At 44.0% G+C, this 21913-nt stretch overlaps 2 protein-coding genes across 2 annotated transcripts; one reads left to right on the top strand and one right to left on the bottom strand.

Annotated features, from left to right (window-relative positions):
* The first annotated feature begins 2264 nt into the window (after positions 1-2264).
* LOC139480048 (acyl-coenzyme A thioesterase 13-like) lies at positions 2265-4654 on the top strand. The gene is made up of 3 exons (XM_071263029.1): positions 2265-2357; positions 3588-3772; positions 3889-4654. The coding sequence occupies exons 1-3, from the start codon at positions 2265-2267 to the stop codon at positions 4043-4045; spliced, it is 435 nt and encodes a 144-aa protein (XP_071119130.1). The 3' UTR covers positions 4046-4654.
* A 4477-nt stretch (positions 4655-9131) lies between these two features.
* LOC139480218 (uncharacterized) lies at positions 9132-19422 on the bottom strand. Its single transcript, XM_071263248.1, has 7 exons — positions 19344-19422; positions 16128-16782; positions 14660-14821; positions 14090-14261; positions 13116-13331; positions 10956-11252; positions 9132-9486 (listed from the first exon to the last, which is right to left on the bottom strand). The coding sequence occupies exons 2-7, from the start codon at positions 16596-16598 to the stop codon at positions 9296-9298; spliced, it is 1509 nt and encodes a 502-aa protein (XP_071119349.1). The 5' UTR covers positions 16599-16782; positions 19344-19422; the 3' UTR covers positions 9132-9295.
* Positions 19423-21913: the final 2491 nt, after the last annotated feature.

A 21913-nucleotide genomic window follows, 5' to 3' on the forward strand; every position in this document is an offset into this window, starting at 1 on the left:
CAGTGGTAACCATGATTTGTTCCAAGTACCAACGGTATTCGGTAATAACATCAACAGTTTAAATCATATGTCCCAAGCATGAGAACCTGATGGCACACAAGTTCAGTAGCGTGTACGGCCACCATGTGTGTTGACAACTGTCACACAAAACCTCCGCATGGACCTTGTGATGCTTGTGAACACATGATTGGGAAGACGACGCCATTGTTGCTGCAAAATGGTGCCAAGATCTTGCAAATTCTGTGGTTGGTGCTGGAGAGCGCGCAGACTTCTGCCAAGAGCATCCCAGAAGTGTTCGATGGGATTGAGGTCGGGAGATCTTGACGGCCAGTCCATGACGTTGACTCCCGCATTCTGAAGGAAATTCCTTGCCAAAATTGCTGTGTGGGGTCTGGCATTGTCGTGTTGGAAGATCAAACCGGGTCCATGTGCTGCCATAAAAGGCAGAAGTTCTGGTGCCAGTACCTATAGTTGCGTTAAGCAGCAGTGTTGAGGTTGCCACGGATGACAAGAAGCCTGGAACATGCATTGCCACAGAAAGCACCCCACACTATGACACTTCCGCCTCAAAATCTGTCAACCTCCTGTACACAACACTGGGCGTAACGTTCATGACGGCGCCTCCACACCCTCGCCCTACCATCAGCAAATGGAAGATAAAATCGGGATTCATCACTGAAGACGACTTGATTCTAATTCCTCTGAGTCCATCGTAGGTGTCGCTGTGCCCACAATTGACGTTGACGTCTGTGTAATTGAGTCAGAATCGGCCCGCACTATGGACGTCGTGCTTGAAGGTGAGCAGTTCTCAGACGGTTTCGAACAGTTTGCGCACTCAGTCTACCCCTAAACAGTTCATTTTTGGTTGATGTAGCCGTCAAAAATCGGTTACGGAGGTGACGTAAGACAATCTGACGATCCTCTACATGTGACGTCACACGTGGTCGACCTGCCCGATGGCGATCAGAGGTGGTATCCGTTTGCTGTAGACGCGTCTTTAAATCATAAACAGTCCATCCACTACAACCTATCGTCCTTGCGACTTCAGCTACGGACGTTCCCGTCCTCAACATGCCGATGGCACGTTCACGTTGCACATTTGAAAGGCGTGGCATGACAAATGGCCGTAAAGACTTTTGTTTTCTTGTGTTTTTCTATTTTTGTTAATGACTTCTAACAAGTATGGCTGAAAACATGTGCGGTATTATGGCCACGTGACCAGTTGCACGTGAAAAAACACTTTTGCCACTATAATGCTGTGCACATGATTTTAATCGATTCACCTGCACAAAAACGGGTGTTATCTGAAGACATTACGTGGCCATTACTGTTTAAATACACAACAAGGGCCCACAATGATAATTGGTCAAAGTGTTAAAATTTTAGGATTGTGAAGTTTTTAATTTGGTTCAGTATAATTGGAATACTGTTAAAGAGGCGTGAATAAATAATGAATGATGGCATATATATATATATATATATATATATATATATATATATATATATATATATATACGAATGATGGCGGCCTGAAAATAATTGTGTCAGGACAACATTCCAGTTTTTGATGTTGTGAGCAACAATTGGGTAACGATGCCATGCATGAACTTAGTCACCTAGCTAGACAAGCGTAGTTTGCTGGGGACCAATTCTAATAGACCGTAACCCACAATCCGACACGGCTCCAATCATCAGAGTATCAGGCAGTCCAGATGCCACTCGAGGTTGCTGTTATTGGAGTATACTGCCAGCAGGTCGCCAGTCACAGACACCAGAACAGGATGGTTATCTGAGATTGTCATTATAAGAGATGTATTCACTTGGATTTGAGGGAATTCTGAGCATTAATTCATGCTTATGCAACTTTGACATCAGTTTTTGATCTGATTCCATGTGTTTCATATCTTTCTATGAATGTTTCTTGGATTCTGGGTAAGGACGGGTCCAACAGGTTAGACAGGGCCACCTGTCTGTAGGACTGTGACTAATGAATCGAGCTTGCGATCTGGTGCCTTGTCTCTTGTAGAGCTGTTGTGTGGTGAGGTAGCCTAGCTAATGATTAAAGTGGTCCTAGAATGAGACAAATCTAAAATATAACATTGAAGAATCGGAATGGTTCTTTGAAATTTGTGTAGTAATGTGAATGCCCCAACTTCGAGACCTCTCTCTGTTGATAATCAAAGTACGTGCGCGCTACCGTTGGTTTTGTGAAAATATGTAGGGTCATAAGGAAAATAGAGTTACTTCCCTTGACAATCACAACCATGAGTTCCTCGGCGCGACCTGTGTTGCAAGTGCTCCGGCAACTTGTCGCTAATCGTGTGGCCGCGACGGGGTTCGAGTCTGTATTGAAGCAGGTGAGATACCGAAACAACAGTAATGGTGTTGTTGGCATTAGACGTATATGCTTAAACCGCGAACATCAGAGCTCGACACACTGCGATTCTAAAGATAGACTTACCAGGGCTTGCATATTAAATCTTTTGTTGGTTTGTTGTTAAACGCCACACTCAGCAAAATTCCAGGTACATGACGACGGTCTGTACGTAATCGAGTCTGGACCAGACAATCCATGCAGTGATTGACAACATGATCATCGATCCACGCAACTGGGATACAATGACATGCATCAACTTAGTCAGCGAGCCTGACCATGCACCCGATTCCGTTAGTCGCCTTTTACGACCAGCATAGTCGGCATATTAAAGGTTAGGTGAAATGGGGTTTAACGTCTCTTCCAAGATTATTGCACTTAATATATAGCGACGTGCATGTTCGTGTGTGTGTGTGTGTGTGTGTGTGTGTGTGTGGCTGCTTGTACTAGTCCGGACTGATGCCGATTTATAGTGCTAGCTAGCTCATTGAGATACCATGCCGCAGTTTAACATGAATACCCCACTCAGACACAGTATACTGACTCAGAGCCGACCACTCCTTGTTTTAGCCCCTTAATGCCGAGCGCCAGGCAGGCTAACAATAAGTACCATCTTTTAACGTCTTTTGGTATGACGCGGCCGGGGATCAAACCCCGGACCTTCCGCTCTCCAGGCGGACGCTCTACCACTAGACCACGTCGGCATATTAAATATTAAACCTTATAGATCTACTATGGACATCATATGCTCAAAGGTTAAATTACTGCAATCAGATACATTTATGATGATTGTACAGATGGACTCTAGGCGTACATATTGATTAAGTCTCCTGTGCACAGACAAATCACTAATCGTGTCCGGGTTATTTTCTGTGGAAATAATATCTTTCCCTTTCATTTTTGTTTGTTTGTTTTTTAACGCCGCTCTCAGCAATATTCCAGCTATATGACGGCGGTCTGTAAATAATCGATTGTGATTGATATCATGAGCATCGATCGACATTTGGCATACGATGACATGCATTAATCAAGTCAGCGAGCCTGACCACCCAATACCGTTAGTCGCTTCTTACGACAAGCATAGTCGACTTTCACGGCAAGCATTGGTTGCTGAAGACCTATTCTACCCCGGATCTTCACGGGTCCTTTCTTCTTTGACTTGGTAAGCGTTTTTTGTCAAATTTCGTAAAATGCGCACACTTGTTCGTCCCAGATCCGCGTGGTGGATGGCGAGGAGGGACGCTGTGTGTGTGAACTGGTCGTGTCTCCCGAGCTGTCAAATCCCCGGGGGTCACTGCACGGGGGCGTGGCAGCCACGCTTGTGGACGCCGTGTCCACGTGGGCGGTGATGACTACCGGCGAGAAGAAACCAGGTGTCACTGTCGACCTGAACGTTTCGTGAGTGGATTTATTATCTATTACCAACACAGATCGTTATTATTCAATACCAAATATTGAAAACTCGAACTTAGATGTCAGATATCACGAATACTTTAGTATGGTGTCATTTGTAGATTTCTGAAAGCGGCACCCACGGGCGAGCCCATACTGATTGACGCTCGCACCCTGAAGGTGGGCAAGACGCTGGCATTCCTGACGGTGGACATCTTGAAGAAAGACTGCGAGACGTTGTTGGCCCAGGGAAAACACACTAAGTTCATGGGAGTTTGACCGTCAGACCGTCACAGCATGGACTAGTGTGGTTCCTGGATGTAATACCGTTGACTTAGAAGCTGTAAGGTTACATTGTGATGAGTTGACGGATGCGTGTGCTTGAAGCATGAAAGACAACCTGTATAGCACCAGTAACATATTTATTCATCAAGAACAGCATTCGTGACCAACTCGTGTTATTCCGGGACAAGCCGAATAGCAGGTTACGGAAAGGGGCGAGTGGTGACGAATGCAAGAACAGCTGTTCGTTCGTTCGTTCGTTTGGTAGTCATGTCAAGGTCGCACTCCGCAATATACGAGATATATATGATGGCGACCTGGGCCACACAATCAAGTGTCAAAATCAATAACATTATGCGCATCGATCCCCGCAATTGGCATACGATAACATGCAATCAACAAAGTCATATTGATCATCCGATCAATTTAGTTGTCTATTACGACAAGCATAGATTGCTGGATCAATGTTCTCATCCGAAATCCCCATGGGTTAAAACTGATGATGGATGTGACAGAGGGGCATCTGCACAGTGCACAAGTATGCTGTGTCTGAAAGCGTGAGTGCGTCATTATGTAACCAGTATGGGGAAGTAAATAAATCTTGCTGTCCACAGCATCAGATTTTTCTGTCCGTATTTACAGTAAAATATGCCTTAGTGGACCGGATCAACATTAAATACAGTTCATCTCAATTCCACTGAATGTAATGCATGAATTTTAGCTTTGATACCAGATCCTGCAGGGCTCTCTCACACAGTGATGTGCTTGAGAATATGATTACCGTATTTCCTCTGTTAGACGCCTGAATTCTAATCGACGCCGGCCTCTAATAGAAGCCGGGTCAATTGTTCAGTGCAAAAAAATAGAAGCCGGGCCTCTAATAGACGCCGGGTCGATCAATTGATACAGTTAATGATCCCTTTTTGGGAACTAAATTACATAATGAGGACTCCCTTTCGGGACATTCGTGGTCATAGTGAAATGGGGGTATTAATAGAAGCCGGGCCTCTAATAGAAGCAGGGTCAATTGTTCAGTGCAAAAAATAGAAGCCGGGCCTCTCATAGACGCCGGGTCGATCAATTGATACAAATAATGATCCCTTTTTGGGACCTAAATTATATAATGAGGACTCCCTTTCGGGACATTCGTGGTCATAGTGAAATGGGGGTATTAATAGAAGCCGGGCCTCTAATTGACGCCGGGTCAAAGGTTTGTCCGAAATAAATAGAAGCCCGGGCGTCTGATAGAGGAAATACGGTACCTTGATTATTTCAGGGGAACTGGGACACCGTTACACGCGGCCTTCCGTGTGGTTGCATAGAAATTACTTGGTGTTTTCCAAGCTTATTACAGCAGTCATGTTTGGTGCGAGAGAAGTGGATCCTACAGTTTAACCGGACGGGGACAAAGTGTTATTACCCTACCTTCGTGTACCACACGGCTGGCTCTTCACCTTATAAGAAGGGTCTCATTACAGAGCTCCAGATGCCTTTTTAAGCAATTGAGTTTTTACTCGAGGGTTTCTCTTTTAATTTGGTTATTAACTTTTTCATTGGGTAACCAATATTTTTTCACTCATCTATTCATCACTCTTTTTTTCTAAAATTAGTGAACATTTAAGATTTAAAAAAATGAAATAATGTTTTAGATTATATTACTGTTCTAAATATATAGGCTTGACTCGGAAAGTAAATAAGCTTGTAACTGTGATTCTGAATTTAGCTCCTTTGTACGCTGAAAAAGCTTCATTGGGGATGTACGCTGCTGTTTTTATACATTTGAGCTTGTATTTAATGCATGCGTTTCTGTACGCAAGTTAATTGAAAGTAATTTGGTTTTGAATATTTTATATATTTTTTATTTATTTATTTATTTATAATTATTTTTTTGTATATTTTTTGTATATTTTTATATTTTTTTAATATATATATATATATATATATATATATATATATATATATATATATATATATATTGGGGGGGGGGGGGGGTAAGGGGGGGGGGATTTTACGGATTTTATCGGTAGCTCTGCAATAATATTACTATGCGCAGTACATGCAAACTGATACAAAAGTGTTATTTCGATAGATTAATGCACTGGGAACTAAAGTTGAACTAGAGTAGGCCGATCAGTAGGGTTGAAGGGAATGTTATCGCCAAGTTCGTTGAGTACAGCCCTCCATACACATACCACCTCCGAACAAAATAGTGAGTGAGTGAGTTGGGTTTAACGCCGCTTTTAACAGTATTCCAGTTATATCAAATCTTCCCGAGGCAAGGGAGTTAACTGACTGTAAAAGTCCAGTTTCCACCCTTGCCGAACTAAGCCGGAATTTATTTATTTATTTATTTATTTATTTATTTTATTTGCGCAGTACGAACTGGTACAAAAGTTTTATTTCGATAGATTAATGTGCTGGGAACTCAAGCCTCGTTAGGATGAAGTGGAATGTTATCGCCAAGTTCGTTGAGTACAGCCCTCCACATTCATACAACCTCCAACAAAATAGTGAGTGAGTTGGGTTTAACGCCGCTTTTAACAGTATTCCGGTTATATCACGGCGTGTCAGCCTAATGTGAAAGACCGAAGTGATGCAGGTCTCAGACGTTTACCACTTCGGCGAAACCCAAACGCACGGGTATGGTGCTGACAAACCTAGAAACATAATCGGGGCGAAACGGGATTCGAACCCACACTCCTAGGGACGCAACTGTGCACAGTGAATCGCGGCACCTAAGACGACTAGGCCACCCGTGCCTCCCTCAAACAAAATAGAAAAAAGGAAGATGTTTCGAAGTACAGAATATTTGTTATGGCCAGGAAATATACAAATAAATAGATCAGGGCCATGAACACACCGAATGAAGCAAGGGAACAACTGTTCTTTCGAAAAGGAATGTGGTATGTATGAGAAACGCCGGACTGCTGTATCAAAGGCGCATTTGGCTGAAGGTAAAATTGTAACGGACAAGATATTATCGTATGTAAAAGTATTACACGTATGACCTAAGAAATTTACGCGAATGTTTTCAAGAGTGAGACGGGTTTAACGCCGCTATTAACAGTATTTCAGTTGTATCGCATCTTCCCGAGGCAAGGGAGTTAACTGACTAAAAGTCCCGTTTCCACCCTTGCCGAAATAGGCTGCTATTATGGAGTTACAGTTTGGCTGGACTAACGAGTCTGCTTAGTCCAATCAAAATCGCGCAACGAAATCGAAATCTTGTCTCGGGAAGATGGTTGTATCACGGCGTGTCGGCTTAATGTGGGAGCAGATGTGACCTTAAACACGAGATCCACGAGAACGGTATGGTGCTGACAAACCTAGAATCAGTTAAAGCGAATTTGGGATTCGAACCATCGATCATATGATCCTGGCACGCTCAAGGAGCGCAACTCTTGACAGACAGTGACTCGCGACACTTTTGACCCGATATCTATTTAGCATAACTTGCTAACTTACCTTCAGTAAACTTAGGGACCGACCGTTTGATATTAATGGGTGGTGGGGACTGGGATTTTATCGAACTAAATAAATTGTCCCCGAACATTCTTAAAATATACACTTATGCTTCATATTGTTTGAAAAAAAAGAATTTGGCATAAAAAATACATTGTTGCAATGCACTCTCTTATGATCAGTTTTTGATGCTGTAGCTAATAAGAAAATATATATCGACAGCCAATATCCATGAAACGTTCTACATGCATGTTCATGGCTAATTTAAATTTTCGTTGTGTTCACTGAAATTCCTACATTCTGATTAGCTGAATTGGTCACGTGTTATTGCATTCATTTCCCAATGAATGTAAAAACAGCCTGGTTGATGTAACAAATTAAGCCACGCCCACCGAGGCGCACTACTTTTATTACTGCGGATTCATACAGTTTACACATCGATTTTTCGATTCATACCTCAATAAACCGAAAAAAATACACAGTCAATCTTTAAATAACGTTTACATTCCATCTATAACTTCTGAAAAAGGCCAAAGTGTTTTATGCTTCAATACTAAGCTAATAACCCAATACCAATAACCTAAATTATGCTGTTGAATTAAGCTCACTGTAGCACAGTAAGACATCCTCACCACTCAAGCTTAACATCACTTAATAAAGGCGAGCTTCTATAATTTGGTTTAAAACATAACAATAGGGTGTTTTCCGTCTTTATATATGGGGAAGGAAAGTGTACTCCATGCAAGCTGACATGTAAGAACTGTAAGTTGTGTGGTTGAGGGATTCTCAGAGTACAAAAAGACTTGATGGGTCATTAGATTCTTTCTCTCTGCTTTAATGGTTAGCTGCCTTTTATTGTTGGACCAGCGTGTCAATATTGACTCTGAGAAGTATACTTATGTTGTGGCCCCCGGACAGTTAGCAGTGACCAACCTTTCATGAGACAAGCCAAGTGACCCACTTGACCTGTGACCGGCTGTAGTGCGTGTATCACTGCGCCCCCATGGCCTTGTGCGTTGCTCATGCTATCAACCCGATGGCCGGCATGGCCAGACTTCAGTCGTTGTATATAACGACAGATCGCCGTCATATAATTAGATTGCGGCATAAAACAACATTCAACTCCTACGGATAAACAATGCGTGCGGTCTCATCCAAACCCGTTATTGGGGAATCGAACCCGGGCCTTCGGCGTAACAAGCGAACGCTTTAACCACTGGGCTACCCAACCGCCTCCGCGTGCTCAGGTGTGCAGGGGTAACGAATTGAATTCAACGATAGTTTTCTTCTCACACTTTAATTACCCCAAAGGGCGAATCCAGCAATTTTAATAGGGAGGGGTCCAAAATATAAATTCCCCCTACAGTCAGTGTTACTGCCTGAAACATAATACAGTTGGTTTTCGAAAGGGTGTGGCCGGACCCTCTGGACACCACCCCCCCCCCCCCCCACCCCCCCCCCCCCCCCCCCCCACCCCCCCACCCCTACCCCACCCCCACTAGGATCCGCCTTTGTTCCTCTTAAAATTGCGGGGAAGGGAACTCTAAGATTGCCGACTACTGCCGACCCTCTGGACACCACCCCCCCACCCCTACCCCCACCCCCCCTAGGATCCGCCTTTGTTCCTCTTAAAATTGCGGGGAAGGGAACTCTAAGATTGCCGACTACTGAGTGTTTCAGTGAGGACGTTGAAACAAAGGTCACCAGAGAAACAAGTCTTGGGTCAGTTTGTGAGTATGACACAATACTACAACTGTGTTATCACAATAAGCTTCATTTGATCTGTCACTTTTTGTTGAATTGATATTTGCCGGATCTGAATAGCCACTTGGGTCTCCGAAAAAAATTCTTCTTGGATTTCGTCTCGATTGTTTGTTGCGGGAACATTTTGATTGACATCTCAACTCGTGGTGACCTCATCGCCGGCGCCCGTAGCGTCACACGACGTGGTTGCGAGGGTGGGCTGTCCGGAGTATCTGGAAATATTCAACAAATTCATTATTGGCTTGATTTTATGGCTTCTAATTATGCTAGACTCGTTCAATATACATATGACAAATACGACTTGTGTTGAGGGATGTGTCGTCACTGTTGTTTTCTTTTCAAGGCAAGGTCGCTACATGGCTGAAATAATGCCGATGCGACGTTAAATTTTAACTCACTCACTCAAGGCAAGAATGCGTTGTGTAACGTGAGGCGCGTTGGAGCGAGTGAAGAGTGCAAAACAGTGTGGAAATTTATTTCGCAGTGATCATAGCGCCAAAACGAAAATAACTATCATTCTTTAACACTCTTATGACAGTCATAGTATAGAGATCGCTTTGTGGAACGTAGCTCGGGAAGTAACTACCGTATTCGACGTAATAAGCCCGCCTCTCTAATAAGCGCCCACGGCGATATTTGCTAACATATTGGCTAGTGAACAATCCTAGTTGGCACCCCTTCCGATTGATCAATGTACACAAGACTTATTTTTTCGCGTATTATACGCACTCATGTGTTATATGCACCTTTAATCATGGGCAATTAAATTCTGGAAAAATATATCTGTCGTAGATAAATATTTCAGTCTGTCAGCATAAACCACGAAATTTATCTTTCAACTCCAAAATAATATTCTAATAAGATCCCCTATTTCTAATTTTGAGAGCGCCCTGGGCGCTTATTACGTCAAATGCGGTATACTTTACTGAAGTAAACTGTAAAGCCAAATGTTTATATTAAGTTTACCGTAGTCTCTTCTTTCTTCGTAAATGACTACGGGGTAGACTAATGTTTAAAACGTTAGCACATACGTTCCCCACAAGGGTCAAAGTGTGATGCCTACCCGATGGCCATACTTGGTGCATCTTCCCGAGTCAAGAGAGTTAACTGACTTTCAGAGTCCAGTTTCCACCCTTGCCTAACTAGGCTGGAATTCCTGGGCTCGATCGTAGCGCCACCAGTGGCTATTACGAGTTATGTCCCTTCTATGCCACTCCTATGGACCAATCAGATTCCACCTCTCGTATCAATTGTATTTGCTTCGAACAAAATGGCGGCGCCAAGCCGAGACGATCTGATCGATAATCAAGATCTATATTGTGACAAAACGGGTCTTACATCGCGAAGTGCATCAAATCACGCGTGCACCTTGATTAAAATATGAACAGATCAGGAAACTATTAATTGATAACGAGTTGGCGGTGCACAGGTTTTCCAAATCCTGCAATCAACCGAAATCTGCACATTTTAAGAACTGAATTTCGATTTCGTTGCGCAATTTTGAATGGACTATGCGGTTAGTCCATCCAAAATGTAACTCCATAATACCAGCCTAGTTCGGCAAGGGTAGAAACTGGACTTTTATAATCGGTTAACTCTCTTGCCTCGGGAAGATGTACTTTGAGCCGAATAATGCTACTCACACTTTGCACTAAAAATAAACTGCGTTGACAGATCTCACCTTGAAAACGCCCTGGGTGCTCCCTAGTTATGACTTCAGCAATATGACTTTGGTCAGACCTCCTAAGTGCCCGAATGAGGATGTCCACCGCAGTTGGCCCAAATATGGGCAGCAGGTCAAGCAGCCTGAGCACCTGGTCTGAGACGGACGCCGCGTCCAGGATATAGTGGACGACGGTTGAGGAGAGGAGTCCCGAGTCCCGGAGGTAGATGAGGACGAGGGACACCAGCAGGTGCTCCACCAGGATCGGGTAGCTCGCCTCCACGATAGCCCGGTCTCCAGCAGGCAGCACCTCAACTACAAGCACCGGATTTTGTTTATTTAGTTGTTTAACGCCGCACTCAGTAACATTCCAGCTACATGACGGCGGTCTTTAGATATTCGAGTCTGGACCAGACAATCCAGTGATTGACATCATTAGGATCGATCCACGCAATTGGGATACGATGACATTCATCAACCAAGTCAGCGAGCTTGACCACCCGATCCCGTTAGTTGGCTCTTAGTCACCTTTTACGGCAAGCATGGGTTGCTGAAGATCTATTCTACCCCGTTCTTCACGGGTCTCTCCATGTTCGTATTAATTGACAAAGTGTCACAAGACGGTTTTATTGTCATGGATGACCTTTGACATTTGCATGATTCGTTACATTGGCAACAGAAAAAGCAGTTTTCATGTACAAGTCTTTGGATTTTGTCACAGATATCTTGGTCAAGTTTATGCCACATGATGTTTTCACAAATCATTTATTTAACAAAGTGACTTTTGAAAATAGTCAGGCCAAGACTCAATAAAAACGTACACTGCAACCAAAATCCTGGCTTACGCTCACCGTATCATCAACACCTTGATTGTATGTGATGGTGAGGGAGTGAATGGGAACAAAGAGAGTCTGGGCCTGGCTCATCAATTGTTTGTGGCATGAGCAATGATCCACGTCACCGGAGTACTATGACAATGTCGGACAGGTCATACATTTTGACCCACCGAGCCTCAGTTTTGGTTGACCTAACGATAGGGACATCTGAATCCTGACAGGGTGATGTTATGTGATGGTTCTTTTTGCATTGCCATTAGGACAATCTTCTGTCAGCTCGTAAAGTGAGTGAGCGAGTATAGTTTTATGCCGCATTTAGCAATATTCCAGCAATATCACGGCGGGGGACACATGAAATGGGCTTCACACATTGTACCCATGTCGGAAATTGAACAGCTCGTTAAGCAGGCATTGGGGGTTGAAAAGCAAAATCGTTATTGACGAGGGTAGCATTACTCAATTTGACCCTTATTTGATTGGCATTCTAGAAGTTGGTGAGCATGTAAGAAAACGTTCAACTTAATGGATAACAACTTCTGGTTTATTGCCTATAGCGACGTTTTGATGAAGATTCTTACACAGTTAGCAAGCTGGAGTAATAACGATGTCAGAATCTACATCGAAACGTCGCCATATGCAATCAAACAGAAATAGTTGTACGTTTTCATATTTAGAACTTGTCCACAAGGTCGAGTAATGTTGAACACCTGTTGGCATTCATTATGTAGTGGCGTTAATGTTGACCCAGTCGTCAAAGGCGCCGGACCTCGCTGTGCAGAGTTACGTCCCTTAGGCGTGTGAGAAACCTGTGGTCGTGGGTTCGAATCCCGGTTCGCCTGACTGTTTCTAGCTTTCTCGTCGTGGGTTCACTGAATGAAAATCTTCTAAGATCTGCATCACTTTGGGTTTTCCTCACATATCAAGCTATAACGTTGAAACACTGTGATATACCTGAAACACTATTCAACGCAGGTAAGAGGCGGTGGGCTAGCCTAGTGGTTAAATCGTTCACTCGTCACGCCGAAGACCCGGGTTCGATTCCTAACATGGGTACATTGTGTGAAGCCCATTTCCGGTGTTACCCGTCTGATATTGCTGGAATATCACAATAAACGGTGTAAAACCATACTCGCTCACTTTAACGTGGCGACATCACTTAGACATTTTATAAATCAAGTGTTGGTTTTGAGAATTTAGGAACAGCTGTTCACATCTCAGCGAGCAGGGTTAATGTGGGGGTTCACGTTCGAAGGAGGTCGCAAACGTCAACCCTGTGATGCCATTCAACCAACGTCCGTATCGGCGAAGACACCACCACTAACCAACACCAACTACTACTTACCTCCCAGTGGGTTGTGCAGCTGGCAATCAGCACACGCCTGTACGAGCTGTCCCAACATGGTGGAGCGTCTGCCGTCCACGGTGTTGCTGTTCCACTCACTGATGACCGACCAGAACAAACCGCTGAAGTCTTCATAGAAGTCAAGGTCTTCTCGTAGCCGGATGAGTGTCTCGTGGTCGGGCACGAGACTCTGCGAGAACTCCCACACCCGGTCATCTGAAATATAGGTACATAGACATTGATTGTTTGTTTGTTGTGTTACTAGCAGTCGGTAACAGCCCAGTATAAACCTAGATGACGGGCAATCAAATCAAGTCACCACGCCTGGAACTGGTCCCAACTAGTCGCCTCTGAGACAAGTTATGAAATGCTTGTTGCAAGAGGCGACTAACGGGATCGGGTTGTCAGACTCGCTGACTTGGTCGACGCATGCCATCGTAGATCGATGCTCATGATGTCAGTTGGTCCAGATTCGATTATTTACATTATTTACATGCTAAACAAACAAACAGTAACCAAGTGTTGGGGACATATTCCATACCGCATTAATATAGAGAACAAACAATGCACAGATGCATATACATGTATATATATATCTAAATTGTCTACTTCGAAGTACCGGTTGGGGTGGCAATTGTTCGTAGTACCGATAGTGGTGGCAATTGTTCGGACTATGGATAGTGGTGGCAATTGTTCGGAGTACCGATAGTGGTGGCAATTGTTTGGAGTACCGATAATGGTGGCAATTGTTCGAAGTACCGATAATGGTGGCAATTGTTTGAAGTACCGATAGTGGTGGCAATTGTTTGAAGTACTGATAGTGGTGGCAATTGTTCGAAGAACCGATAGTGGTGGCAATTGTTTGAAGTACTGATAGTGGTGGCAATTGTTCGAGGAACCGATAGTGGTGGCAATTGTTCGAAGTACCGGTAGTGGTGGCAATTTTTATGTTATATTTTCAGGTCTTCTCTTACCTAGGAAAGGTTGTAGGTCACAGCAAAATCCCCGGATGTGTGAAGGAAGTGATTTGTCTTTAGTGTCGCGCAGAGGGCACTGCGAGCTGATCTCGTTAAAGTGCTGAATCTTCTTGTTTACATCCGAGATGGTCTTGTTAGCCAGGACGATGTCTTCTCGGTAACTGCAGATCTACACAGGTGTAGAGTTCATCACGTAATTAAAATAAAAACAATATTAGGTGTTAGTAAAAAGAAGAATCGTTATCGTGTCTAAATTCCACTCATTTTCTCTCTCTTCACGTCGCCTTACTTTTCTGCAATTCCATTTTGGTACTCTGGGATATACAAAAACCAAAATTCAAGTGTTACTGCAGTAACGTGATGCCGTTTTAACAGTACTGTGGACGAGAGAGTGATGTACACAACAAGAACGGGCTCCTCATATAATGTTTAAAGTTTTTAATTCGTATATATTTATAATCATGGAGGTAGTAGAGGAACCTTGGTGGTTGGATATTCTTTGTCAGACTTAGAAAGAGAAGATTTAACTATAAAAACTATAAACTATAAAAATAAAAATAAAATTACCTCTTTTGCCAGCATATTAGCCAGTTTATCCCTCTGTTCTTTCGTCTCGCACAATCTCGCAATAGGAGTTTCTTTTGACGAGAGTTCACTGAATCCGGCAGCTACATTGGTGGGGGAGACACCCACGTGACCGCGCATGGTGGAGTCGAACACATCGTCCTCCTGTCGGAGAAGAACTTCAACTTGTCAAAACTGTTAGTTCGAGTAGTTAGTTCGAAATCTATTAAAGCAGTTGTAATTTCTGATTTGCTGATTTGCCGCAAAGGCATGTTACCCCCCTCTTAAATCACGTTAATAGCTATCAATCAGGCAGAGAACTAACTTCCGAATTATTATCACTGACCTACCAGTGTATACACGGAGAAGCCGTTCCCAGCCTGTGTGACCTCGGCAACGTGTATCGCCCCAGCTGCCCGTCCTCTCCGATTAAGCTCTCAATTTAAGATGTATTCCTTTCTCCAAACTTACGACATTCTCATCTCGTACATTTGCCCATATTTCTGCCAATCTTTGAAATTCCCTGCCAGGAGTCATTACTCCGGTTCAAGTGAATGAATTAGTGAGTTGGGTTTAACGCCGCTTTTAACAGTATTCCAGTTATATCACGGTGTGTCAGCTTAATGTGGGAGGAAAGACCGAAGTGATGAAGGTCTCAGACGTTTACCAGTTTGGTGAAACCCACGAGCACGGGTATGGTGCTGACAAACCTAGAAATATAATCGGGGCGAACCGGGATTCGAACCCACAATCATAGGTTTCTGGCGTGCTCAAGGGGCGCAACACTGCACAGCGAATAGCAGCGCCTTAGAAGACTGGGCCACCCGTGTCCCCAGCAGTAAAGAGATGTTAATCATAGTGATTTATTGTGCAAGATACATGTAAAGATTAGAACTTTTGCATCAGAAGCCCCGTCAAATGTGAATAAAGGATGACAGACGTCCCACATCTAGTCATAATGGGCCAACTGGTGGCACAGTGGATATCCCTGAACTTCTGTTTAGAGCAGCGTTAAACCCAAGCTCACTCATTCACTAAAGCTCTCTCAATACTATAGCACATACCACGGCAAACGTTGTTCCAATCAGTTTGTTGCAGTATTGTTCAACAACAGAATCCCACGCAAATGAATAGCGTACATTTGACAGGAACGCTTAACGTAAAACGTAAAACTCGCTGACTTGGTTGATGCATGTCATCGTATCCCAGTTGCGTGGATCGATGCTCATGATGTCAATCACTGGATTGTCTGGGCCAATCTCGATTGTTTACAGACCGCCGTCATTTAGCTGTAATATTGCTGAGTGAGGCGTTAAACAACAAACAAACATCCTATGATAAAAACTTAAAGAATAAAGGAGCGATCCACCTCCGGCTCATTTGCGTCAATAGTATAATGTAACACTATATCTTAATGATAACTACTAATGTCACATCCCATCAGAATTCTCAGTTATAATTCTGTACAAACCTGCTCCGTCTCCGAGTCGATGTCGCCGACGGACAATGACGTTGCGGCAAAGCTCGTCGTCGAATAGTCAACCGCTAGCAGCTGACTGCAGCTCTTGGCTTTGGTCCTGAACTCGGGGGGCGGAGGTAGGACCGGAGCCTCGGCAACGCTGTTCAACCTGGACGTCCGCCCACATCGTAATTCATTCAGCTCATACTCCAGCTGAGAAATGGCATCTTTGTACTCTCTTTCCTTTAATTTCACAAGAGCGAGTTCATTCTCAAGGGAGACAACTCTGTTTTCCGCCTCCATCCTGGCCCACTGCTCTTCTGCCATCTTTGTCTCCAGCTGTTCTATCCGACCCCCACCAGTGCCTGATTCACTGGGTGGAACCACTATTCCGTTTCTGAAACTAGCGTTGAACATTTTGTTGCCTGTCGCCGTGTTGCTGTCGTACGCAGGGATGCGGTGATTGTACTTCGGCTGATACATGGCAACACCTCGTTTGATCTTCCACAATCCTCAGCTACCTAATGCTAAACAACTTACAGAGACTCCAGGGTTTCACACTGTTGCCCCAGACAACAGTTCGACCAGAATGAAGGTATTAACGCATTGACCAGTCTACCTTTAGTTTGTCTCTTCATCTGTAAACACGATTCGCATTATACACGCTCTGAAAAACAGAACAAAAACGTTTACGAAATTAGTTCAGAGTTAGGCCCTTTCGGGCCGCCAAATGTAGAAGAAACACTGTCATGTAATTTCAAGTGATACCCTAAAATTTGGTTGTTTTTTTGTTTAACGCCACACTCAGCCATATTCCAGTTATATGACAGTGGCCTGTACATAATCGAATCTGAACCAGACAATCCAGTGACTGATATTATGAGCATGATCCACACCGTCGGGGTACGATGACACGCAATCAATCGCGCCACCGAACCTGATCATCTGAGCCATCAAGTCGCCTCTTACGACGAGCATATGTTCCTCGGGACCTACACCCTTAAAAAAAAGAACCGCACAGGTACGATGTACGTAGTTGATTGAACCTGACTACAGAAAACATCGGTATATAAATTGGATGTATGTTATTGGAAAATGTTGGTGGCCTGATAGTGGACAAACGGTGCGTCAAAACGCAGCCATTGTCGATTTGCAATTTCTTAAACGGCACTGTTTTGACACTTTTTTCAAAAATGTCATGGAGAAAAACAGCAAACAAAACGCACGTGCAAGTTATGGCATTCGTAAATCGCGGTAGTGGCTATATAAAGGCAAGCATAAACCAATAATTTGTCATGCAATTGTTAAGATTTTACAAGTATGAAAATGCCGAGACTCAGCGCTTCAGATCGGAACGTCGCCATAGGACGTATCCAAAGAGGAGTATCGCAGTCTTCGTTTGCACGCCACTTCAACGTCCACCACAGCACCATTTGCCGTCTTTGTGAACGATACACACAGTTCAATTCCACTGAAGACTGTCTGAGAACCGACCGACCAAGAGTTACCACCCCTACACAGGATCGCTACATTCGATTGTCCCACCTACGTCATCGGAATGCCCTGTCTACGGAGACGCATCCCTGGTTTGAGGAGGATATCGGCCCAGACTGTCAGGAACCATCTTCGCGAGGCTGGAATCCGACTCAGAAGACCAGTTATCGTCCCTGTTTTGCAACAGATCCACCGACAGCGACGCTTGCGTTGGTGCCATACAGTCTTGGAATTTGAGAAACTAGAGACGAGTGTGGTTTAGCGATGAATCACGATTTCTTTTTTACCGGCGAGATGGAAGACAACGTATTTATCGTCGTCGTAACGAGCGTTTCCCCAACAATGTGTACGTGAATTCGATAATTTTGATGGTGGTAGTTTCATGGTGTGTGTGTGTGTGTGTGGGGGGGGGGGGGGGTGAACGCTCAACTGCACACAGCTCGTGTCACGGTAGACTACCTGCATAATGCCAACATCAACGTATTGCCCTGGCCGTCGAGATCTCCAGATCTCAACCCAATCGAACATCTCTGGGATGAACTCGATCGACGTGTAGGTCAACGCCAGAACACGTGCACGCCGCAGGCACTCCCACAACTGGCCAACGCGTTACAATCAAAATGGCGCAGAATTCCCACAACATTTGACTTTCCAGCTCTAAATTTCATATTTGTATCTAAAATGTTAAATCAATTATAACGACTTAATTAGGTACAATAAATTTACTAAAAATCTACCTGTGCGCCCCAATTATGTTTCTAGGTTTGTCAGCACCATACCCGTGCTCGTGGGTTTCACCGACGTGGGAAACGTCTGAGACCTGCATCACTTCGGGCTTTCCTCCCACATTAATCTGACACGCCGCGATATAACTAGAATACTGTTAAAAGCGGCGTTAAAAACAACTCACTCACTCACTCATTTATGGCCACCATCAAACATGGGTGTATACTTTCTTTTGCGCGGCAGTTTGTATTGACGCTAAAACAAAAGACGCGATATATATTATTCTTATACCAATAAAATATGCAACATATATGTTTCTTGGCTATGCTCTCATTTCACATACTCGATGCTAATTCCGAGCTTAATTGGTGATTGACGAGGTGTACATTCCTACCGTTAACTGCTGGGAGTTGAATATTCTCCCTCCGCTTCATATCACGTACCAAAGGCACCATTTCGCTTCAAGTGTTTCAGTCCGGACCAGCGCCGTACATAAATATCTTGACTTGAAGCAATTATTGAAACGCGAATTCAATGCGTTTGTTTTATCCTTCAAGCAAAAGTCTGCATAGATTAAGGAGTCCCACCCACATTAGATGTCCCGTTACCCGCTTAACTGAGCCGCTGATGCGAGCCATCCTGTGTCGGGACAGCTGTAGCTGCGAGACTGTTATTCCGGGTGACAAATATCGATTTTGGGAACTGCGGTTATTGATCTTAAACAAGAACGTTCGTCTTGTCAAATGTGTTGACACGCATGGTTAACTGTGTTGGAAATGGCGATTATCTTGATCCAATGGTGATGAATGCAAGAAGGTATGAAGATGATGGTGGGAGGACCCATCTAGATTTAATATACCAAACTGACCGCGAACATGCTTGATCCATGGTGATATACTGAAAGGAATACCTTCTCAGCAAAGCTACGTGTGATGTCGAGAAGTATTGTTGAATATAATACCCATCTCCACTCATCCCTCTGCCGCATCTTCACAAACAACAACTTACCTCGTTTTTCCTGAACAGGAACACGTGCAGGGGGAGATAACTGCTCTTGTTTACAAGGTTGTGATGCATCTGTTATCCGTCCATCTTGGTTTGTGTCAGAGCTAAACTGAGTTAATCAATATTCATGAGGTTCTTGGCGGCTCGTCAAAGCTCACTGCTTAAACGTGTGTTGTAGTTACATACCGTAGACACAGAGCCTGCTTAACAGGCCGCCAGGCTTCTCGCGTCAGTGGATAATCAATTTGTCTTCATATTTTATCAATATCATTTCTCTTCTCAGTTTGACCGCCTCCGTGGTCTTGTGGTAGAGCGTCCGCCCGGAGAACGGAAGGTCCGGGGTTCGATCCCCGGCCGCGTCATACCAAAAGACGTTAAAAGATGGTACTTGTTGTTACCCTGTCTGGCGCTCGGCATTAAGGGTCTAAAACAAGGACTGGTCGGCTCGGAGTCAGTATACTGAGTCTGAGTGGGGTATTCATGTTAAACTGCGGCATGGTATCTCAGTGAGCTAGCACTATAAATCGGCATCAGTCCGGAGTAGTACAAGCAGCCACACAAACACACACACGTACATGCACGTCGCTATATAAGTGCAATAATCTTGGACGCGACGTTAAACCCAATTTCACCTCACCTCACCTTTTCTCAGTTACAGTATTTGATCTGCTGGAAATAAAAACACGATGAAACATATCAGAGTATGAGGAAAGAATGTTAATCCGACATTGTTGGTTGCATATGATTATGTCGGATTAGCGAGTATGTCGGATAAACGAAATTAGGTAGTATCAACGTCCGTGATCGAAAATCGGACAACTACACGATAGATAACGATTCCAACACGTTGTAATAAAAAAAGAAGAAAAGGGCAATATTAATATTATGTTACATTGTTAACGGAATATGTTTTCTGACCATGCAACCTCCAAAGTTTAACACAATGTATGACTGATTCAAAATACTTTTTAAAGCATAGACTGGAATGAAAGCTTCCACGTTCAAGTGATGCGTTGAATTTGGCTCAATAGATGCAAACATGGACTTGGTTTGCGGGATACTGTGGTGTATTTGGCGAGGACGATACCTACCAAACTATTAAATATTCGTATGAAACTTCTATTTAGATATTCAAGTTGTTTCAAATATTGTTTGTGTGCACGTAGAGGTAAGTGTGGCCCGGTCGTCAGTTGTGCAGAGTTGCTTCCCTTAGGTGTGCCAGAAACCTATGATAGTGACAGTTCTCCCACATCAAGCTAACACGTTGTGTTTGTATGGTGTTTAACGCAGCACTCAGCAATATTTCAGCTATAAGAGCATCGATCCACTCAATTGGGATACGATGACATGAATCAACCAGTCAGCAAGCCTGACCACCCGATCCCGTTAGTCACCTCTTTCGGCAATCATAGTCGCCTCTTAAGTCAAACATTGGACCTGTGAAGATCCGGGTGCCGTAAAGGGCGACTATGCTTGTCGTTAAAGGCGACTTATGGGATCGGGTGGTCAGGCTTGATGACTTGGTCGATGCATGTGATCGATCCCAATTGCGTGGATCGATGCTCATGTTGTCAATCACTGGATTGTCTGGTCCAGACTCGATTATTTACATACCGCTGTCATATAGCTAGAATGTTGCTCAGTGCGGCGTTAAACAACGAGCGGCACATCCTGCTCGAGGTCGTCCCTGCTCGGAATACCAAGCTTGACTAACACAGTAATGATAACACATATATAGAAACGAACAACAATGGACAGACAAAGAGACAATGACATGCCCTGGACATTGGACATATAGACGTGATGATATAGTAGCCCAGGTGGGCTGACAGTCAATATACAATGAAATGGTGGTGAGGATTAACAACGGGGATTAGCGCCTAATACATAATGACAATTAAGTTATGGAGACATGCACATGTCATGGCTACAGGGTAATTAGCCTTTTAAATCAAATGTTCTTCAGACAATGGTTGTCGTAAATCAGTCGCTATGGCACAAGTATGCGTGCCACCAAAACAACCTCGGTTGGTCATTTTATTTCCATGCACTATCGCGGAGTGGACAAGGTTTCTCATCTCGACTGTCATGCAGCGTTTATGGGTACGGGTGGCCCAGTCGTCCGAGGCGACCCGATTCGTTATGCAGAGTTGCGTCCCTTGGGCACACCAGAAACCTATGATTGTGGGTTCGAATCCCGGTTCGCCCCGATTATGTTTCTAGGTTTGTCAGCACCACACCCGTGCTCGTGGGTTTCACCGAAGTGGAAAACGTCTGAGACCTGCATCACTTGGGGCTTTTCCTCCCACAAGGACACGCCGTGATATAACTGGAATACTGTTAAAAGCGGCGTTAAGCCCAACTCACTCACTCACTCACTCTCTTTGCTTCGCCTTACCGTGTATCGGCAAATCGGAAATTACAACTGTTTTAATAGATTCAGACAACCCGAACTTACTGTTTTGACAATTCATTGCACTGTTTCTGACAGGAGGACGATGTGTTCACTCACTCACTCACTTACTCATGCAGCGTGTCATCAGACAAACTCACGACTATGATAACATAACTAG

Source organism: Haliotis cracherodii, unplaced genomic scaffold (genome assembly GCF_022045235.1).
Source record: "Haliotis cracherodii isolate W230 unplaced genomic scaffold, xgHalCrac1.p SCAF_4, whole genome shotgun sequence".
Lineage (NCBI taxonomy): Eukaryota > Metazoa > Mollusca > Gastropoda > Lepetellida > Haliotidae > Haliotis > Haliotis cracherodii.